This window comes from Drosophila eugracilis, unplaced genomic scaffold (genome assembly GCF_018153835.1).
Source record: "Drosophila eugracilis isolate 14026-0451.02 unplaced genomic scaffold, ASM1815383v1 contig_90, whole genome shotgun sequence".
Classification (NCBI taxonomy): Eukaryota; Metazoa; Arthropoda; class Insecta; order Diptera; family Drosophilidae; genus Drosophila; species Drosophila eugracilis.
In genome coordinates, this window is record NW_024573812.1 from 25,213 (window position 1) to 41,027 (window position 15,815).

The 15,815-nt window shown below is 41.7% G+C and overlaps 5 protein-coding genes across 5 annotated transcripts; 2 read left to right on the forward strand and 3 right to left on the reverse strand.

Annotated features, from left to right (window-relative positions):
• The first annotated feature begins 477 nt into the window (after positions 1 to 477).
• LOC108106305 lies at positions 478 to 2,623 on the forward strand. Its single transcript, XM_017213276.2, has 2 exons — positions 478 to 1,367; positions 1,588 to 2,623. Exons 1-2 carry the CDS (start codon positions 947 to 949, stop codon positions 2,574 to 2,576), a joined length of 1,410 nt encoding a protein of 469 aa, XP_017068765.1. The 5' UTR covers positions 478 to 946; the 3' UTR covers positions 2,577 to 2,623.
• Positions 2,624 to 3,469: 846 nt separating this feature from the next.
• LOC108106313 (4-coumarate--CoA ligase 1-like) lies at positions 3,470 to 5,585 on the reverse strand. Its single transcript, XM_017213283.1, has 5 exons — positions 5,443 to 5,585; positions 5,176 to 5,383; positions 4,936 to 5,122; positions 4,765 to 4,881; positions 3,470 to 4,705 (listed from the first exon to the last, which is right to left on the reverse strand). Exons 1-5 carry the CDS (start codon positions 5,581 to 5,583, stop codon positions 3,751 to 3,753), a joined length of 1,608 nt encoding a protein of 535 aa, XP_017068772.1. The 5' UTR covers positions 5,584 to 5,585; the 3' UTR covers positions 3,470 to 3,750.
• Positions 5,586 to 8,120: 2,535 nt separating this feature from the next.
• Positions 8,121 to 10,212, reverse strand: LOC108106291 (4-coumarate--CoA ligase 2-like). The gene is made up of 5 exons (XM_017213260.1): positions 10,050 to 10,212; positions 9,783 to 9,990; positions 9,541 to 9,727; positions 9,370 to 9,486; positions 8,121 to 9,310 (listed from the first exon to the last, which is right to left on the reverse strand). The coding sequence occupies exons 1-5, from the start codon at positions 10,188 to 10,190 to the stop codon at positions 8,356 to 8,358; spliced, it is 1,608 nt and encodes a 535-aa protein (XP_017068749.1). The 5' UTR covers positions 10,191 to 10,212; the 3' UTR covers positions 8,121 to 8,355.
• A 657-nt stretch (positions 10,213 to 10,869) lies between these two features.
• Positions 10,870 to 12,896, reverse strand: LOC108106283 (4-coumarate--CoA ligase-like 7). Its single transcript, XM_017213250.2, has 5 exons — positions 12,735 to 12,896; positions 12,468 to 12,675; positions 12,219 to 12,405; positions 12,046 to 12,162; positions 10,870 to 11,990 (listed from the first exon to the last, which is right to left on the reverse strand). The coding sequence occupies exons 1-5, from the start codon at positions 12,873 to 12,875 to the stop codon at positions 11,036 to 11,038; spliced, it is 1,608 nt and encodes a 535-aa protein (XP_017068739.1). The 5' UTR covers positions 12,876 to 12,896; the 3' UTR covers positions 10,870 to 11,035.
• Positions 12,897 to 13,881: 985 nt separating this feature from the next.
• On the forward strand, positions 13,882 to 15,742 carry LOC108106666 (putative ATPase N2B). Its single transcript, XM_017213894.2, has 4 exons — positions 13,882 to 14,412; positions 14,469 to 15,071; positions 15,127 to 15,378; positions 15,440 to 15,742. Exons 1-4 carry the CDS (start codon positions 14,020 to 14,022, stop codon positions 15,560 to 15,562), a joined length of 1,371 nt encoding a protein of 456 aa, XP_017069383.1. The 5' UTR covers positions 13,882 to 14,019; the 3' UTR covers positions 15,563 to 15,742.
• Positions 15,743 to 15,815: the final 73 nt, after the last annotated feature.

The following is a 15,815-nucleotide window of genomic DNA, read 5'->3' on the forward strand; positions in this document are numbered from 1 at the left end:
TTCATAAGATACCGTTTCGCATTTTGTATAGATTTAGCCCTTAGCTACGTAAATATATAGAAACCAGTTGAACTCAAAAGTCTGTCATCAAGCTGAAAGAACAAACAACCGAAATACCTTTTGGGCCAAAAAACGGCAAACGATTTGGCCACCACCACTTATTTGCATAAAACGTAAACACACATTTAGTCGTATATACTATATAGTTAAGTCTGTCTAAAGATAAATCAATTCCGCTGCATTTTCACCAACCGCAGAAGGAAGACCCCAAAAGCATAGCCCCCAAAGAATGTTTATTCGCCATTAAGTTTCAACGCTCTTGCGCATAATTAAGACGAAAAACGAAGAAAAAAGAGCCATATAATAACGAAGCCGAACAAAGGAAAATTTCTATGGCCCGTGATTAGAAAGAATCTTTCTTGTGGGCCTGTGCGGCCGTTGGAATTGATTTGGCCAAGTCAGTTGCCGTTTAGAAGCCGTCGCGTGCAGATCACAAATCGCCAGCAAACCAAGGGGGCAGAAGTACTTCGTTCGACCAAAAGATCTTTGAAAGCTAGAAAACAAATTCGCGGGAGCGTTAAACTGGTAGCGGTAGTACGGAAAAAGTGTGTGTGAGTGTTGGGAATGAAAAGAAATGGGCAAGTGGAGAGGTTGATCGGCAGAAAAGTGAAGATGTGAAGAGCTTTAGATGAAGAACAACAACAAGTGCATGTGAATATTGAATTGACATCGAAGCTCCGTTAAAGAAAAAATAGCAAAAAGCAAAAAAAAAAAAAGCAAACAAACAATAGATTGTTATTGTGGCTGCTGTTGAAAACGAGAATGAATCAATAAAATCTTCGAAAACTAACGGTAAACTTGAAAAGTGGCACAGCATCTGCCAAAAACAAAAGCAACAACAAAGTAAAGTACCAAAATAGAAAGAGATATTTAGCATAATTTAAATATGGTTAGTCATCGGAAAGAGTGTCTACTGTGGTTGCTGATCGCCTTCAGTGGTTGTCAGCTAATTGCAACACAGCAACTCCAGGGTCCTCCTCGTCCCAGGGGGCGTATACGTATTGCGGATATGCAAATTCCCGCCTCTGCCGCTGGGGCACCTGATCTGGCCCTGGGAAGTTGGCCAAGTTTGCCAGCTGCTGGTCCCATCAGCTCTACTGTTCACAGTCACATCCCGCTGTTACGCGAAGAGAGTGCCCCGCTGCCCCCAGCCACGCCCAGTCAGGAGACGGTGGTGTACGGCAATTGGAAGCCAGAGCATCCGAAAAAGCCAGATGAGGTGGAAGCAGAAAGCGAGTCAGATCAGCAGCCCAGGGAACGGGTCTACGGAAGACTGGAGGCCATGCTCATGGGAATGCCGGCAGATGGTAATTTTTTATTGAAAACTTAATAAAACAAAGAAAGGTGTTATATATATCAATAAACTTAAATGACATTTAAAATAGTTAAACTTTTAGTTTCCAAGATGTTTTTTTAGTACTATTATCTAAGGTTGCCTAATTGTTAAATATATAATATGATTATTTAAAATTTCCTATCAAGAATTTGTGAACAAAAGTTAATGTAAAAAATCTTTCTATTCCCCAGCAATCGATTCCAAGCCATCAAGTTCCAGTGAAGAGCAGATCGCTCCCATTGCACCTGGCGGCTATCAGAATCCAACCTTTTTACGAACGGCCAGCATTGAGAGATCCCCAGAGAAGCAAGGTCGCCGAAGAATCACCACCAAGCAGGAACCCCATCAATTCGAGACTGTTGGGGTCAACAATACGGATTTCATTCCTAAAGCCGTTGCCAAGCAGATCAGCGAGTCCGTAGAGTCCACAACGACGGACAATCGAAGAAATTCGCATCATTCCGCCGATGACAACTGGATGCCCCTGCCGTATCCGTATCCTTATGACACCACAGTGCCAGCACCACCAGCAACGAGCTCTATGATTCCAGGATTTATGCAATCCTCCGTGGTGCATTCACCGGCACCCACACAGGCCACACGATCCACTGCCGGACTACTAAACTGGCCCACTGATTTCATCGATACTTCCTCAAACACGGCGAGCACCGAACGGATAGGTAGTAATCTCCAGGACAATATTGACAGGCGCGATGAAAGCGTCTCTGATCCTGCCGATGAATACAAGTACTATGAGGACTCTCTGAACTCCGCCCAGATGCACAGCGAGTTGAGTGTGCCGGAAACGATGCCTCTGAATATAACACGAGTGGGCATCCCTTACGAAGATCGAAATGCTTCCGAGGAGCCGACCATATGTGTACCACTGACCGTCTCAGAAACATCCCTCTCCTCCGATAGCATTGTGCCGCAATTAGTGGAAATCGAAAGGGTGTACTGTTTCCCACTTCCCAAGGTGGAGATCCGTCCAGGTCATGTCCGCCCGCAGGTGGAACAGGTGACCAGGGAGCAGGAGATCTCCGAAACGGACATGGATATGCAACCTACGGAGTCGCCAATGCCTAGTGATTCCACTTCGGGAGCAGCACGAAGATCACTTGGCTTCCTCACACTGCTCCTCATCACTGGATGGAGCTTCAGGCCAGGAATTAGAATTTAGAATTACGACCACTTGACCTTTAAACAACTCAGGGGCTATTTGCTAACTACATTTATTTAATTTACTAAATCTAAGCAAAAATATATAAAGTTAAAGTATGTTGTTGATGTTATTTGAATGGCAATAGACGAGAAAGACAAGTAAGTAAGTACTTTAAATCATACCATGGTACGTAGGTTTGTTATTACGAAAAACGGAACAAAGCTTACTCATTCATAGCCTGGAGCACAGCTAGCATTAAGGGTGCTTTATTGGAGGTATAGAACTTTAGATTTCAATAAAACAACGATGAATTATTCGATTGACATGAAAGAAACGATTCGAAAGATAATCTTGTGGCATTACATTACATGATTTCTGGCATATGACCGCCACGGCTGCATCGGATGTAGTCCAATCTGGACGTCCAACGCCGATGACTTTTACCAACATTTGTGGCCGTATATCGGCAATACCGAATAGACCAATGACTTTACATAGCCCCACAGAATAATATCAATAAGAGTAAACGTGGTGCAATAACGTTCCATGGTTAATCGTTCTGATGGTCAACTGCTCTGATGGCCGATTTGACGACGATAAAATGGACGTAGTGCGCGATACGTATTCCGCACAAACGATTATGTTCGAAATAAAATTTCACTATTTGCAAGCGTTGTTTAGGCGTGAGTCTATTCTGATGAATTGCCAAACCAAACAGAGAATAAATCACTTGACAGCTGTTAAATCGGTTGCCATCTTGAGCAGTAATGCCAACTTAAAGTTCTATACCTCTGAAAAAAAAATACCTTTATTTAGCAATCTAAAATTCTTTAATATCAAAATGTTACCTATTTTGACCCAACAAGGAAAAATCTTATCATTATTTTAATAATAATAATTTTATAGTTTAATAAATATGTGTACACATTAGATTGCGATAAGCCTGTCTAAGTCTGTCAATCATAACTCAGAACTGATTATTACCTAATTGTTGACATTGAAAGTTCCAAGTTTTCTTATCTGTACAACTTTCTGATTAATAATTTCATTCATTAACAAATACTATTAGCTATAAAATTATAAGAGTTTGTCACTCGGGTGTGTGTTGACCCAAATAAAGGGAAATACCAAATAATGAGATTATGTAAAGTTAAAAAAAAATGAAATTTAATTTAACTACACTAATAAAATATTATTTTCCAGCGTCTTTCTTCGCAACGAACTCCTCTCGTGCCAGCCGTCGTAATGTCTTTCCATTTGGATTAGCTGGCAGCTTGTCGGTAAACTGAACCCCAGCGTGAAGTTGCTTCTGAATCGAAGGAAGTCTCTTGGCCACATGATCTGCTATTTCCTTAGGAGTAATTGCGGTTCCTTGTCTCTTGACCACCAGGGCACCCGCAGCATCACCTTGTTGCTCATTATAGATGCTTATCACACACACTTCGTCCACTTCGGGTAGCTCTGAGATAACACCTTCGATTTCTGACGGACAGTAATGATTTCCCTGGTACTTGAAAATCTCTTTCTTTCGATCCACCACATATAGCAGATTCGTGTCATCAAAATAACCCAGATCGCCGGTATGCACCCATCCTTTATCGTCCTGGGTTCGTCGAGTCTCAATGGGATTTCCATAGTATCCTTTCCAGGGAAGACCTGTATGGACATAGATCTCTCCCGTCTTATTGTAACCCAGATTCTTGCCAGCTTCATCCACAATTCGAATTCTTATGCCTGTCAGTGGCTTTCCAGCTGCGTTGGCGTTATCGAGCCCAAAATTAAAGGCTACTCCACCGACTTCGGTCATTCCATAACCTGAGCACAGCATTGCATCCGGGCAGAGCTCCTGCATTTTCTTCATTGTGGTCATAGATGTAAAACCACCTCCGTAGTTTATGGTAGAGATAGAGGCCAAAGCTTCCTTTGTGGCTCCCGGATATGCGGTCAATGCAGACATATGACGAGGGGGCAGAATTACAAAGTTGATCTTATACTTCTTGACAAGTTCTACGAAATAGTCTGGTGCGAATGGCTTGTTGGTAATAATGCGGGTGCTACCAATGACAGTGCTCAAGAGAAAGGAGGTCAGACCACTATACCAGTCCAGACCACTTGCGGAAAATGTGACTAATTCGCTGTTCATTATACTGTGTGTGAGGATACAATTAGGAATCTGAAAAAGAAAATTGTACTTTTTATGGCTTACAAGTACTCCAAGAAAAGTGTTTGGTTGGATATGCAAACGGCTTTGGGCAAGCCTGTTGTCCCGGATGAGCACAAAATGGCCATGGTCTGTTCACCCCCTTCCTTCAAAAGTTCTGGCCTAAAAGAAAGTTTCATTACTAACATTTTTATAATATAAACTCCTCGTACTCACTGGTACAATATTTCTGTACTTGTAGGCGCCAGAAGAGTATCAATATGAGGGACTCCTTCAATGGGGTCAACGACTGTAAAGATCTCTGGCTGCCATGCTTTCGTCGCTGCACGAACTTTCTCAACATCCTGTCCCTCGCAAAATAGAACAGTTGGTTTGGTTATCGACAAAATGTGAGTCAGCGTAACTAAAATCAAATATATTAATATATTTGTATAATAAGAACTTCTGATTACCAACCTTCGTCAGACACCGGATTCACCGCATGAAAGGGAGTTCCATTCAACAGACAAGCTACTGCCACAGGAGTTACATAGGTGGAGTTTCTGGCCGTAATGCCAATCACGTCCGGATACTTGAGTCCCTTACTCTTAAAGATCTGGGCTATACGTATAGCCCAAGTTATGCCTTGGCCAAAGGTCAATTCCACGCCATCCACATCGTTTATCTAGATATAAAATTTAGATGATTATGCGATCTTTTGTGATGTAACCAGATCAGACTCACCTGACAGACGTTGTTTGGCCAGTTCCTCATTACGTTGCATATTATCTTGCCAATAGACGTCTCTTCGGTGTATGTAGGAACCCGTTTGGCTCCACTCCAGATCCGATTCTGCGCATCGTAAGTTGTGGGGAATCCTTCCATTATACTGCTACACTTTTCTCGACGTCTCTCCTTTGGAATCACAGACAATACTATCGCTTTTGGCCAAGTAGGAAACTTTATATAGTTAGCTGGAGCTTTACAAAAATTGCCAGTAATAAATGACCTGCATCAATTGTGCAAGCTGGTAGACAACGTGGCTTATCTTATCGAAAAAAACGGTTACATTCTATTTGGAGACGGATTCAAGAGGCGAACAATTATTAACTCTAAAACAATAAACTTATTATACCCGTTACTCGTAGAGTAAAAGGGTATACTAGATTCGTTGAAAAGTATGTAACAGATAGAAGGAAGCTTTTGCGACCCTATAAAGTATATATATTCTTGATCAGGATCAATAGCGAAGTCGATTGAGCCATGTCCGTCTGTCCGTCCGTCCGTCCGTCCGTCCGTCCGTCCGTCCGTCCGTCCGTCCGTCCGACCGTCCGTCCGTCCGTCCGTCCGTCCGTCCGTCCGTATGAACGCTGAGATCTCAGGAACTATAGCAGATACAAAGCTGAGATTAAGCATGAAGATTCTTGAGGTCCCGGGACAGCGCAAGTTTATTACAGCATCCTGCCACGCCCACTCTAACGCCCACAAATCGCAAAAAACTAAAATTGCTGAAATCTCAGGAACTATTGCAGATAGAAAGTTGAAATTCAGAAAGTATAATCTTTAGATGACAGCGCATCTTATACTGCTACTACTATCCGGCCACACCCACCCATACGCCCACAAGGCTCAAAAGACGGTTTTCGGATTTTCTAGAAAAGCTGATATCTCGGTAACTAAAAGAGATAGAAAGTTCGGATTAAGCATGTAGGTTTCTATTATGCTCCCAATGCGAATTGTTTTTTTCCGATCACGCCACGCCCACTCTAACGCCCACAAAACCCGAAAAACCAAAAATGCAAAAATCTCAAAAACTATAAAAGCTACACAATTTTGCTTAGGAACACGTATTTAGGAGATGCCTCTGCATCTTGCCACGAAGTTGCATCCAGCCACGCCCACTCTAACGCCCACAAACCGCGGAAAACTGTTAAGTCTATAATATTATTATGAATGCCTTCGTTTGACCTTGTGTAACTTATTTCTGTTAATATCTATCGATTTACAAAAGATTTTTCAAATCGGAACATTATTTCGCTATTTATGAAGAAATTAAGGTTATAAGGCCTCACATGGGCAGTGACGTCACAATAAGGATACTCAACATACTTCCTCTGACAATAGGTGGCGCCTTGTGAATTTCCACTAGCAAAATTAATATTTTAAAATTGTGTAAAACAGTAACGGGTATCTTATAGTCGCGGCACTCGACTATAGCGTTTCCTCTTGTTTTTACATATTATTAATGAACATTTTTAAACATTTCTTGCGATAACTAACTTCTGATAAGAGCAAGAAACGTAATAATTCTCATTCAGCAACATTTTATATCTTATCAATCTTATTAAAAGCATATTAAAGAAAACTAAACCTAATCTAAAAAGCCAGATATCGTCCGATTTCTTTTAAAAGTCTAAAGTTGTATACCCGCAATCTTCTAATTTGTCTGAAGGGCCTTAAACGATTGGCTATCTTAAAATTTTAGAAACCATTATGATAAGAAAACCATTTATTAAATGGCACGAGTTTACTATCATTTTATGACTAATATTTAAATCATATCTAACCCTCTTTTTTTATTCTCAATGTTTGTGTCGTGAAAAATGACGAAGTCGAAAGTTCATAAAGCAACTTTATCTTTATCATGACTATTAAATACCCTAAGAAATCAAGGAACAGCACTTCTTTATCTCAAGTGGCTTTACAGATAAACATTATTACAAAATTAAAAATGATTATCTATATTTTGTATACCTGCATTTATGTCCACTATTAAGTCTAAGATACATTTTACATAAGATACCTATTATATTTAACAAATAAATAAATATTTAAGTCACGTTTGAATCGCAGATATTTAAATATAAGTCTCATGGTTAGTCAGTAGTTTTCTGTATCTTATCAATCCCAGAAACTATACGAAATCGAAGGCGGTTATTGGGCGGTTATCTTTGTGTTTGGTGTTTATTTTCAATGAGACTTTGAGGATTCTGATATTCGGAGACTGTGCTGATTACACTGGTCTACAAAAATTAAACATTCTTTGGGGTCATGACTAAGTGGCACAGGTTCTTATGAATGATGTGGCCAAAAAATAAACAGCGTGAAATACGTTTTCCATAACAAACTAAGAGTATTATTTAATATATATGTAATTTTGGTGAAGAATTCGTAATGCTATTCGCTGCATATATATTTTAAGACCAAAAACGTACGTAGCTTTGCTGTATCTTAAAATGTGTGAGGGTATTAAATTTTTCACTTACCAAAATAGCCTTCCGTTCTCGGGCTTTGTCATTTGAAATCAACTCATCCAGAACTCGAGCTAAAAACATAATATATCAGATATTCAGTGAGGCAATTTATTACCAAATATAAAAAAAAAATCTTAAAATCTGATAAGTTATTTAATACAATACACTTTCATAAACCTTTTAACTGAAACCATCCTAAAGATTAAATTTGTTATCTTGTAAAGTAGTTTTTATTCCAAGCTCCACACTTTTAGGTTTTTAGTATATTTTGACCGGCCCATTATCATCTTAACAGTTAGCATTGCCAAGAGGTTGTTGACCCAAATCGACAAAATAACCAAATAATGAGGTTAAGCAAAGTTTTAAATACAAACAATTGCAATTTAAGAATACTAATAATATCTTATTTTCCAGCGTCTTTCTTGGCAACAAACTCCACTCGTGCCAGCCGGCGTAATGTCTTTCCATTTGGATTAGCTGGCAGCTTGTCGGTAAACTGAACCCCAGCGTGAAGTTGCTTCTGAATCGAAGGAAGTCTCTTGGCCACATGATCTGCTATTTCCTTAGCAGTAATTGCGGTTCCCTGTCTCTTGACCACCAGGGCACCCGCAGCATCACCTTGTTGCTCATTATAGATGCTTATCACACACACTTCGTCCACTTCGGGTAGCTCTGAGATAACACCTTCGATCTCTGACGGCCAGTAGTGGTTTCCTTGGTACTTTAGGATCTCCTTTTTGCGATCCACCACATATAGCAGATTCTTGTCGTCAAAATAACCCAGATCGCCGGTGTGCACCCATCCTTCATAGTCCTGGGTTCGTCGAGACTCAAGAGGATTTCCATAGTATCCTTTCCAGGGAAGACCTGTATGGACATAGATCTCTCCCGTCTCATTGTAACCCAGATTCTTCCCAGCTTCATCCACAATTCGAATTCTTATGCCTGTCAGTGGCTTTCCAGCAGCGTTGGCGTTACGAAGCCCAAAATTATAGGCTACTCCACCGACCTCGGTCAATCCGTAACCTGAACACAGCATTGCCTTCGGGCAGAGCTCCTGCATTTTCTTCAGTGTGGTCATGGATGTAAAACCACCTCCGTAGTTTACGGTCGTGATAGAGGCTAAGTCTTCCTTTGTGGCTCCCGGATATGCAATCAATGCAGACATATGACGAGGAGGCAGAATTACAGAGTTAATCGTGTACTTCTTGACAAGATCTGTAAAATAGTCCGGAGCGAATGGCTTGTTGGTTATAATACGGGTGCAACCAACAACAGTGCTCAAGAGAAAAGAGGTCAGACCACTATACCAGTCCAGACCACTTGCGGAAAAAGTGACTAATTCGCTGTTCAGCATACTGTAAGTGATATATAAAATTAGGAACCTACATAGAAAGTTTCAGTATTTACGGCTTACAAGTAATCGAAGAAAAGTGCTTGGTTGGATATGCAAACGGCTTTGGGCAAGCCTGTTGTCCCGGATGAGCACAAAATGGCCATGGTCTGTTCGCCTCCTTCCTTCAAAAGCTCTGGCCTAAAAGAAAGTTGCATTATTAACATTTTCGTAATATAAACTCCTCGAGCTCACTGGTAAAATATTTCTGTACTTGTAGGCGCTAGAAGAGTATCAATATGAGGGACTCCTTCAATGGGGTCAACGACTGTAAAGATCTCTGGCTGCCATGCTTTCGTCGCTGCACGGACTTTCTCAACATCCTGTCCCTCGCAAAATACAACAGTTGGTTTGGTTATCGAAAAAATGTGTGTCAGAGTAACTAAAATCAAAAAAATATTAATAATTTTGTATAATAAGAACTTCTGATTACCAACCTTCGTCCGTCACCGGATTCACCGCATGAAAGGGTGTTCCATTCAACAGACAAGCTACTGCCACAGGAGTTACATAGGTGGAGTTTCTGGCCGTAATGCCAATCACGTCCGGATACTTGAGTCCCTTACTCTTAAAGATCTGGGCTATACGTATAGCCCAAGTTATGCCTTGGCCAAAGGTCAATTCCACGCCATCCACATCGTTTATCTAGATATAAAATTTAGATGATTATGCGATCTTTTGTGATGTAACCAGATCAGATTCACCTGACAGACGTTGTTTGGCCAGTTCCTCATTACGTTGCATATTATCTTGCCAATAGACGTCTCTTCGGTGTATGTAGGAACCCGTTTGGCTCCACTCCAGATCCGATTCTGCGTATCGTAAAATGTGGGGAATCCTTCCATTATACTGCTACACTTTTCTCGACGTCTCCTCGTTGGAATCAAAAACAATACTACCGGTTTTGGTCAAGTGAGAAACTATTTATAGTTAGCTGGAGCTTTAAAAAAAACTGCCAGTAATAAATGACCTGCATCAATTGCTCAAGCAGCTGAACAACATGGCTTATCTTATCAGAAAAACATTTTATTTGGAGACGGATTCAAGAGGCTAATAATTATTAATAAAATAGTTTGTATTAACACTAAACCAATAAACTTATTTATATTAGTATTTCGATTTTAAAACATTTTTTTCGATAACTAATGTAAAACTCCTGATAAGATCAAAAAATATTATAATTCTTATTCAGCAACATTTTCTATCTTATCACTAAACCTAATCTGAAAAGCCAGAACTCGTTCGATTTCTTTTAAAAGTTTAAAGTTTTATTCTACCCAAAAGCTTATAATTGGTCTGAATGGCCTTAAACGATTGACTATCTTAAAATTGTAGAAACCATTATGATAAGAAAATCATTCATTAAATGGCACGAGGGTACTATCATTTTTTTATGACTCATATTTAAATCGTATCTAATCTTCCTTTTTTATTCTCATTAGGCTGATGTAATAAAAACTACGGCAGTCCAATACTTTTTAAATCTTTAGTTCATAGTCCTAACCAGACAGAAATACAAAGGGATTAAAAACCTTTTAAGGTAAAATACATTTTATTAGAATCCAAAGGTCACCTCGGTATCGAGAGCCCCTCCTCAACCAGGACACTTGAACAGTACATTTGAAGGGTTTCAAGTATCTCTCAGTACTTGTGATTATAACTATACTCTATCGTGCGGATCGTTAAGATCTCACTTTCCTGTCCCGCTCTGAGCAATGAATACGTCGCGTGCCGTCTTGCGCATTGTCTTGCCATTGACATTGGCGGGCAGTTTGTCAGTGAAGTGGACTCCGGCTCTCAGTTGCTTCTGCGTGGCGGGCAGTCGCTTGGCCACATGGTCGGCAATTTCTTTACCCGAAATTGTGGCTCCCTTGCTCCTAACCACCAGTGCTCCCGCCGCATCGCCCTCTCGCTCGTCGTATATACCCACCACACACACATCCTGAACCTGCGGTAGCTCCGAGATCACGCCTTCGATTTCGGTGGGCCAGTAGTGGAGACCATTGTATTTGAGAATCTCCTTCTTGCGATCCACTATGTACAGGAAGTTCTGCTCATCAAAGTAGCCAAGATCGCCGGTGTGGAACCATCCTTCGAAGTCCTGCATGCGTCGTGTCTCCACAGGATTTCCGTAGTACCCGTTCCACGCCTGACCCGTGTGCACATAGATCTCTCCCACTTCGTTGTAACCGAGATTCTTGCCATCCTCATCCACGATACGGATCTTGATTCCAGGCACAAGTCTTCCCGCCGAGGACACGTTACTAATTCCAATATTGATAGTGATGGCGCCCACCTCTGTCATTCCGTATCCCGAGTTGAACATGGCTGTCTTGCAGATCTCCTGCGATCGCTGCAGAGTGGCCAATGAAATCGATCCTCCACCGTAATTAAGGTGCGTAATGGGAGCCAGGGCTTCCGGTTTCGCATCCGGACAAGTGATCAGTGCGGATAGGTGACGGGGTGGCAGTACAGCATAGTTAATCTTGTACTTCTTCACTAGGCCCACAAAGTACTCGGGAGTGAAGGCTTTATTGCTGATAATACGAGTGCAACCGAACACGGTGCTGAAAACGAAAGACCACAGACCCGTGATCCAGTCCAAACAGCTTCCTACATAGATAACCGATTCACTGGTAACCAACCTGATAAGATAATTAAAAGTCAAACGTCATTCTCAGTGTTATGAAACATGCTTACATGCTGTCCTGTATGAGGATGCTGTTGGATATGCAGACAGCCTTGGGAAGTCCAGTTGTTCCAGAGGAGCATAGAATGGCTACGGTTTGGTCACCGCCTTCCTTCAAGATTTCCGGTCTATAAGAAATCTTGATTAGCTATCAATATCACAAAACAATCCACTTTCTACTTACTGGTACACCTTTTCAGTGGTCGTTGGATCCAGCAAAGTTTCTATACCCTGGACTCCTTCTACGTGATCTGTGAGTGTAAGAATTTCCGGATGCCATCCAACTGTGGCTCTGTGAACTTTATCGTATTCGTGTCCATCGCAGAATATCAGGGTTGGCTTGGTGATGGCAAACACATGGGTTAATGTTCCTAAACGAGAGATTTATATATAATATATATGAATAGATCAATATTCCTAGGATCTAACGAACCATCATCTAGCACCGGATTGACTGCATGGAATGGGGTGCCATTCATCAAACATGCTACTCCCAGGGGCATCACATAAGTTGAGTTCTTAGCTGCAATGCCAATGACGTCCTTGTGGTTAAGGCCTCTCTTCTTGAGATACTGGGCGATCCGGATGGCCCAGGTAAGGCCCTGCTCAAAGGTGACTGTAACTCCATCAACATCACATATCTGGAAGCAGGATTTAGGTTTAAGTTTATACTAAGAGTGTCCTTCCTGGTAAGGCTCACCTGGCATATGTTCTTCGGCCAGTTCTTCATGTTGTTGAAAATGATCTTGCCCACGGATGTGTCATAGTTATACATGGAGTTGCGCTTGGCTCCGCTCCAGACGTTATCCTTTTCGTTATAGGTGGTGGGTATCATGGTCATCTTGTGGTTTCCTCGAGTAACTTATTCGCCGACTGTGGTAAACGCGGGTGAGTGCAGTTCTATTTATGAGGAGCCACAACTTTGGGAATCCAGTCTCGATAGACACCTTAAGTGGATCCACTGCAAGTGGCTAACACCTGTACCATCTTATCTGTGCCCGCTGAAGATAGTGCACCAATAGATTTCGGTCTTGGCCATGACTATTTTATACCCTGGCTCTGCAGTTTTAAGGTGCCCCAGTTCTTAATCTAAATACATTAATCCAGTATATGGTTTTGAAAAACTACAAACAATTCCAGTAGGCTAACACCACCTATTAAACTAATATTCCCGCTAATACCACTAACTAAAACCACTCAGCGGTATTTACAGCGAATTTAGATATACTTAAAAGTGGAGTAAATATGTAAGTGGTATTCAGAAAGGTTACCTATCTAATCTTTCCCATTCAGTGCTAAAACGAATCAAATGAAAATCCCAAGTCCCCACTGACAAACAGCCCCTAAGTACCGCTATAAATAGGGGAAAACTGCCCAACACCTGGCTATCTCCGATTCAAATCACGTAAACTGTAAAATTGTCCAGGAAGTAGCACAGTAATGCGATCATTGCCCACTTTTATTACTTATGAGATTTTAACACAACCATAACAAGTTTTATGGGCTTATTAATCCTTTGGTTACCTCGCATTCCTGATTAAATGTTTACGTGGATTAAGTCCTATATCGTCACCTAAGAATTGTTATTTAATAGGCCGGAACTATATTTATGTTTATACGTTAATGTATTAAAAAGTTTAGAGTTTAAAAACTTACTTGAACGTAAGTAACCCACATTGTATTTTTAGGATGTAAAAAAATGTTAAGGGAGTTCTTACGTACCGTAATTTGGCCTTCTTTTGTGATTCCAAAATATTCAAATTTTAAACGGCGCTTAAGTCTGAGCAATCTGGCAGCTCTTAGAACGGTCTGGCAGCAATGCGAACAGCTGTCAGACCAGCTGATATTGCAGGCAGCCCTGGTCGCGAAAAATTCACGGCCAAAATTCGCGGTCATTATCAAAATCGCGGAAGTCTCTAGTTTTATGTAATGTTTAGGTGACGCGGAATAATCCCCAATCTGAGCGCTAATTGTCCTACTTCGCTATGTTTTATTACCACCTCGGGGTCGTGGTCCGTTGCTCGCGGCAGAAGCCGCTGATATTGTGGGCGCCCGTCTGCCACATGAGTGGACTCAGCCCGATGAAGGAATATCAGCAGCGCGTCAGTTCTGGGCAACTGATGACGGATGAAAGGCAGTCCCAAACAATGAAGGAGCTGGATGCACTGTACCACAAGATTCAAGGATACAGACCCAGTTACAGGTCGGGTGGCGGCGGTGGCTTTTTTAGCTCCCTCTTCGGCCGGAAATCCAACGAAGAAGATGATCTTGACGATCCCAATGCTGGCAGCCACGCCCCTCAGGGTCTGTATCTCTATGGCAGCGTGGGAGTGGGAAAAACCACGCTGATGGACCTGTTCTTTGACTGCTGCACCAAAGTAAGTGATAAAATAATTTTTCAGGAGGAATTTAACCATGAGTTTGACTTTTTAAGATCGATCGCAAGCAGCGCGTTCACTTCACGTCTTTTATGAACAGCGTGCACACCCGAATCCACGAAGCTAAACTTAAACAGGGACCTGTTGATCGAGCCTTCAATTCGGAGAAGCCCCACCCTTTTGATCCCACAAAACCTGTGGCTGACTTGATTGCCAGCGAATCCTGGTTGATTTGCTTCGATGAGTTCCAGGTGACGGACATAGCTGACGCAATGGTGCTGAAGCGCCTATTCACCCACCTCTTTCGGCATGGCATTGTAGTTGTAGCTACCAGCAATCGACATCCGGAGGATCTCTACAAGAACGGCCTGCAGCGCACAAACTTCCTGCCCTTCATTGGACTGTTACAGCGACGATGCAAGGTATCTCAATTGGATTCCATTGACTACCGGCGGATAGCTCAGTCTGGTGATACCAACTACTTCGTGAGAGGTCAAACGGATGCCGATGGTAGCATGAACCGCATGTTTAAGATCCTTTGCGCCGAAGAGAACGATATTATCAGGCCGCGAACACTGACTCACTTCGGAAGGGATTTGACCTTTAATCGCACCTGTGGTCAGGTACTGGACAGCACCTTTGCAGAACTATGTGATCGCGTAAGCATACTAGAAACGAGGATATAACCCATACTAACTCATATCCCCACATTAGCCCTTGGCTGGTAGCGATTTTCTGCAGATCTCGCAGTTCTTTCACACCGTCCTCATCCGAGATGTGCCCCAGTTGACCCTGGATGTGAAGGCGCAGATGCGGCGCTTCATAACGCTCATAGATACCCTGTATAATAATCGAGTGCGTGTGGTCATATCGGCCGACGTTCCGCTGGAAAGTTTGTTTAGTTTCACTGGAGGTTCCAAAAGTCTATCCGATTCTGAGAGGACATTAATGGACGACTTAAAAATAGTGAGTAACTCTACATAGAACTTATTAGAAAACCATAAAAAAAACTTGTTTTATCTAACAGAACGAATCTAAAGCCAGTTTTTTCACCGGTGAGGAAGAGCTTTTTGCTTTCGATCGCACATTATCTCGACTCTACGAAATGCAGAAGCGGGAATACTGGGAGCAATGGGCCAAACATCGCTAAACCCCCATATCACAAAGCAGTAGTTCAATTAGCGCAATTAAATTATTTGTTTTCTACCTCGATGTCGCGGAATTTTTCAAACAAAATTTCTTGTACTTATCAAATCCCCTATAAAAAATGCAATATTAACAATAGGTGCCTTTCGCAAGTATTAAAGCAATAAAAAAATAGACAAAGTTACCTAAGCGGTTGCCTGTATCAAACAAACAACATTTGCATTTTTAATCTCAACTTTAGAATTACAATAATTATT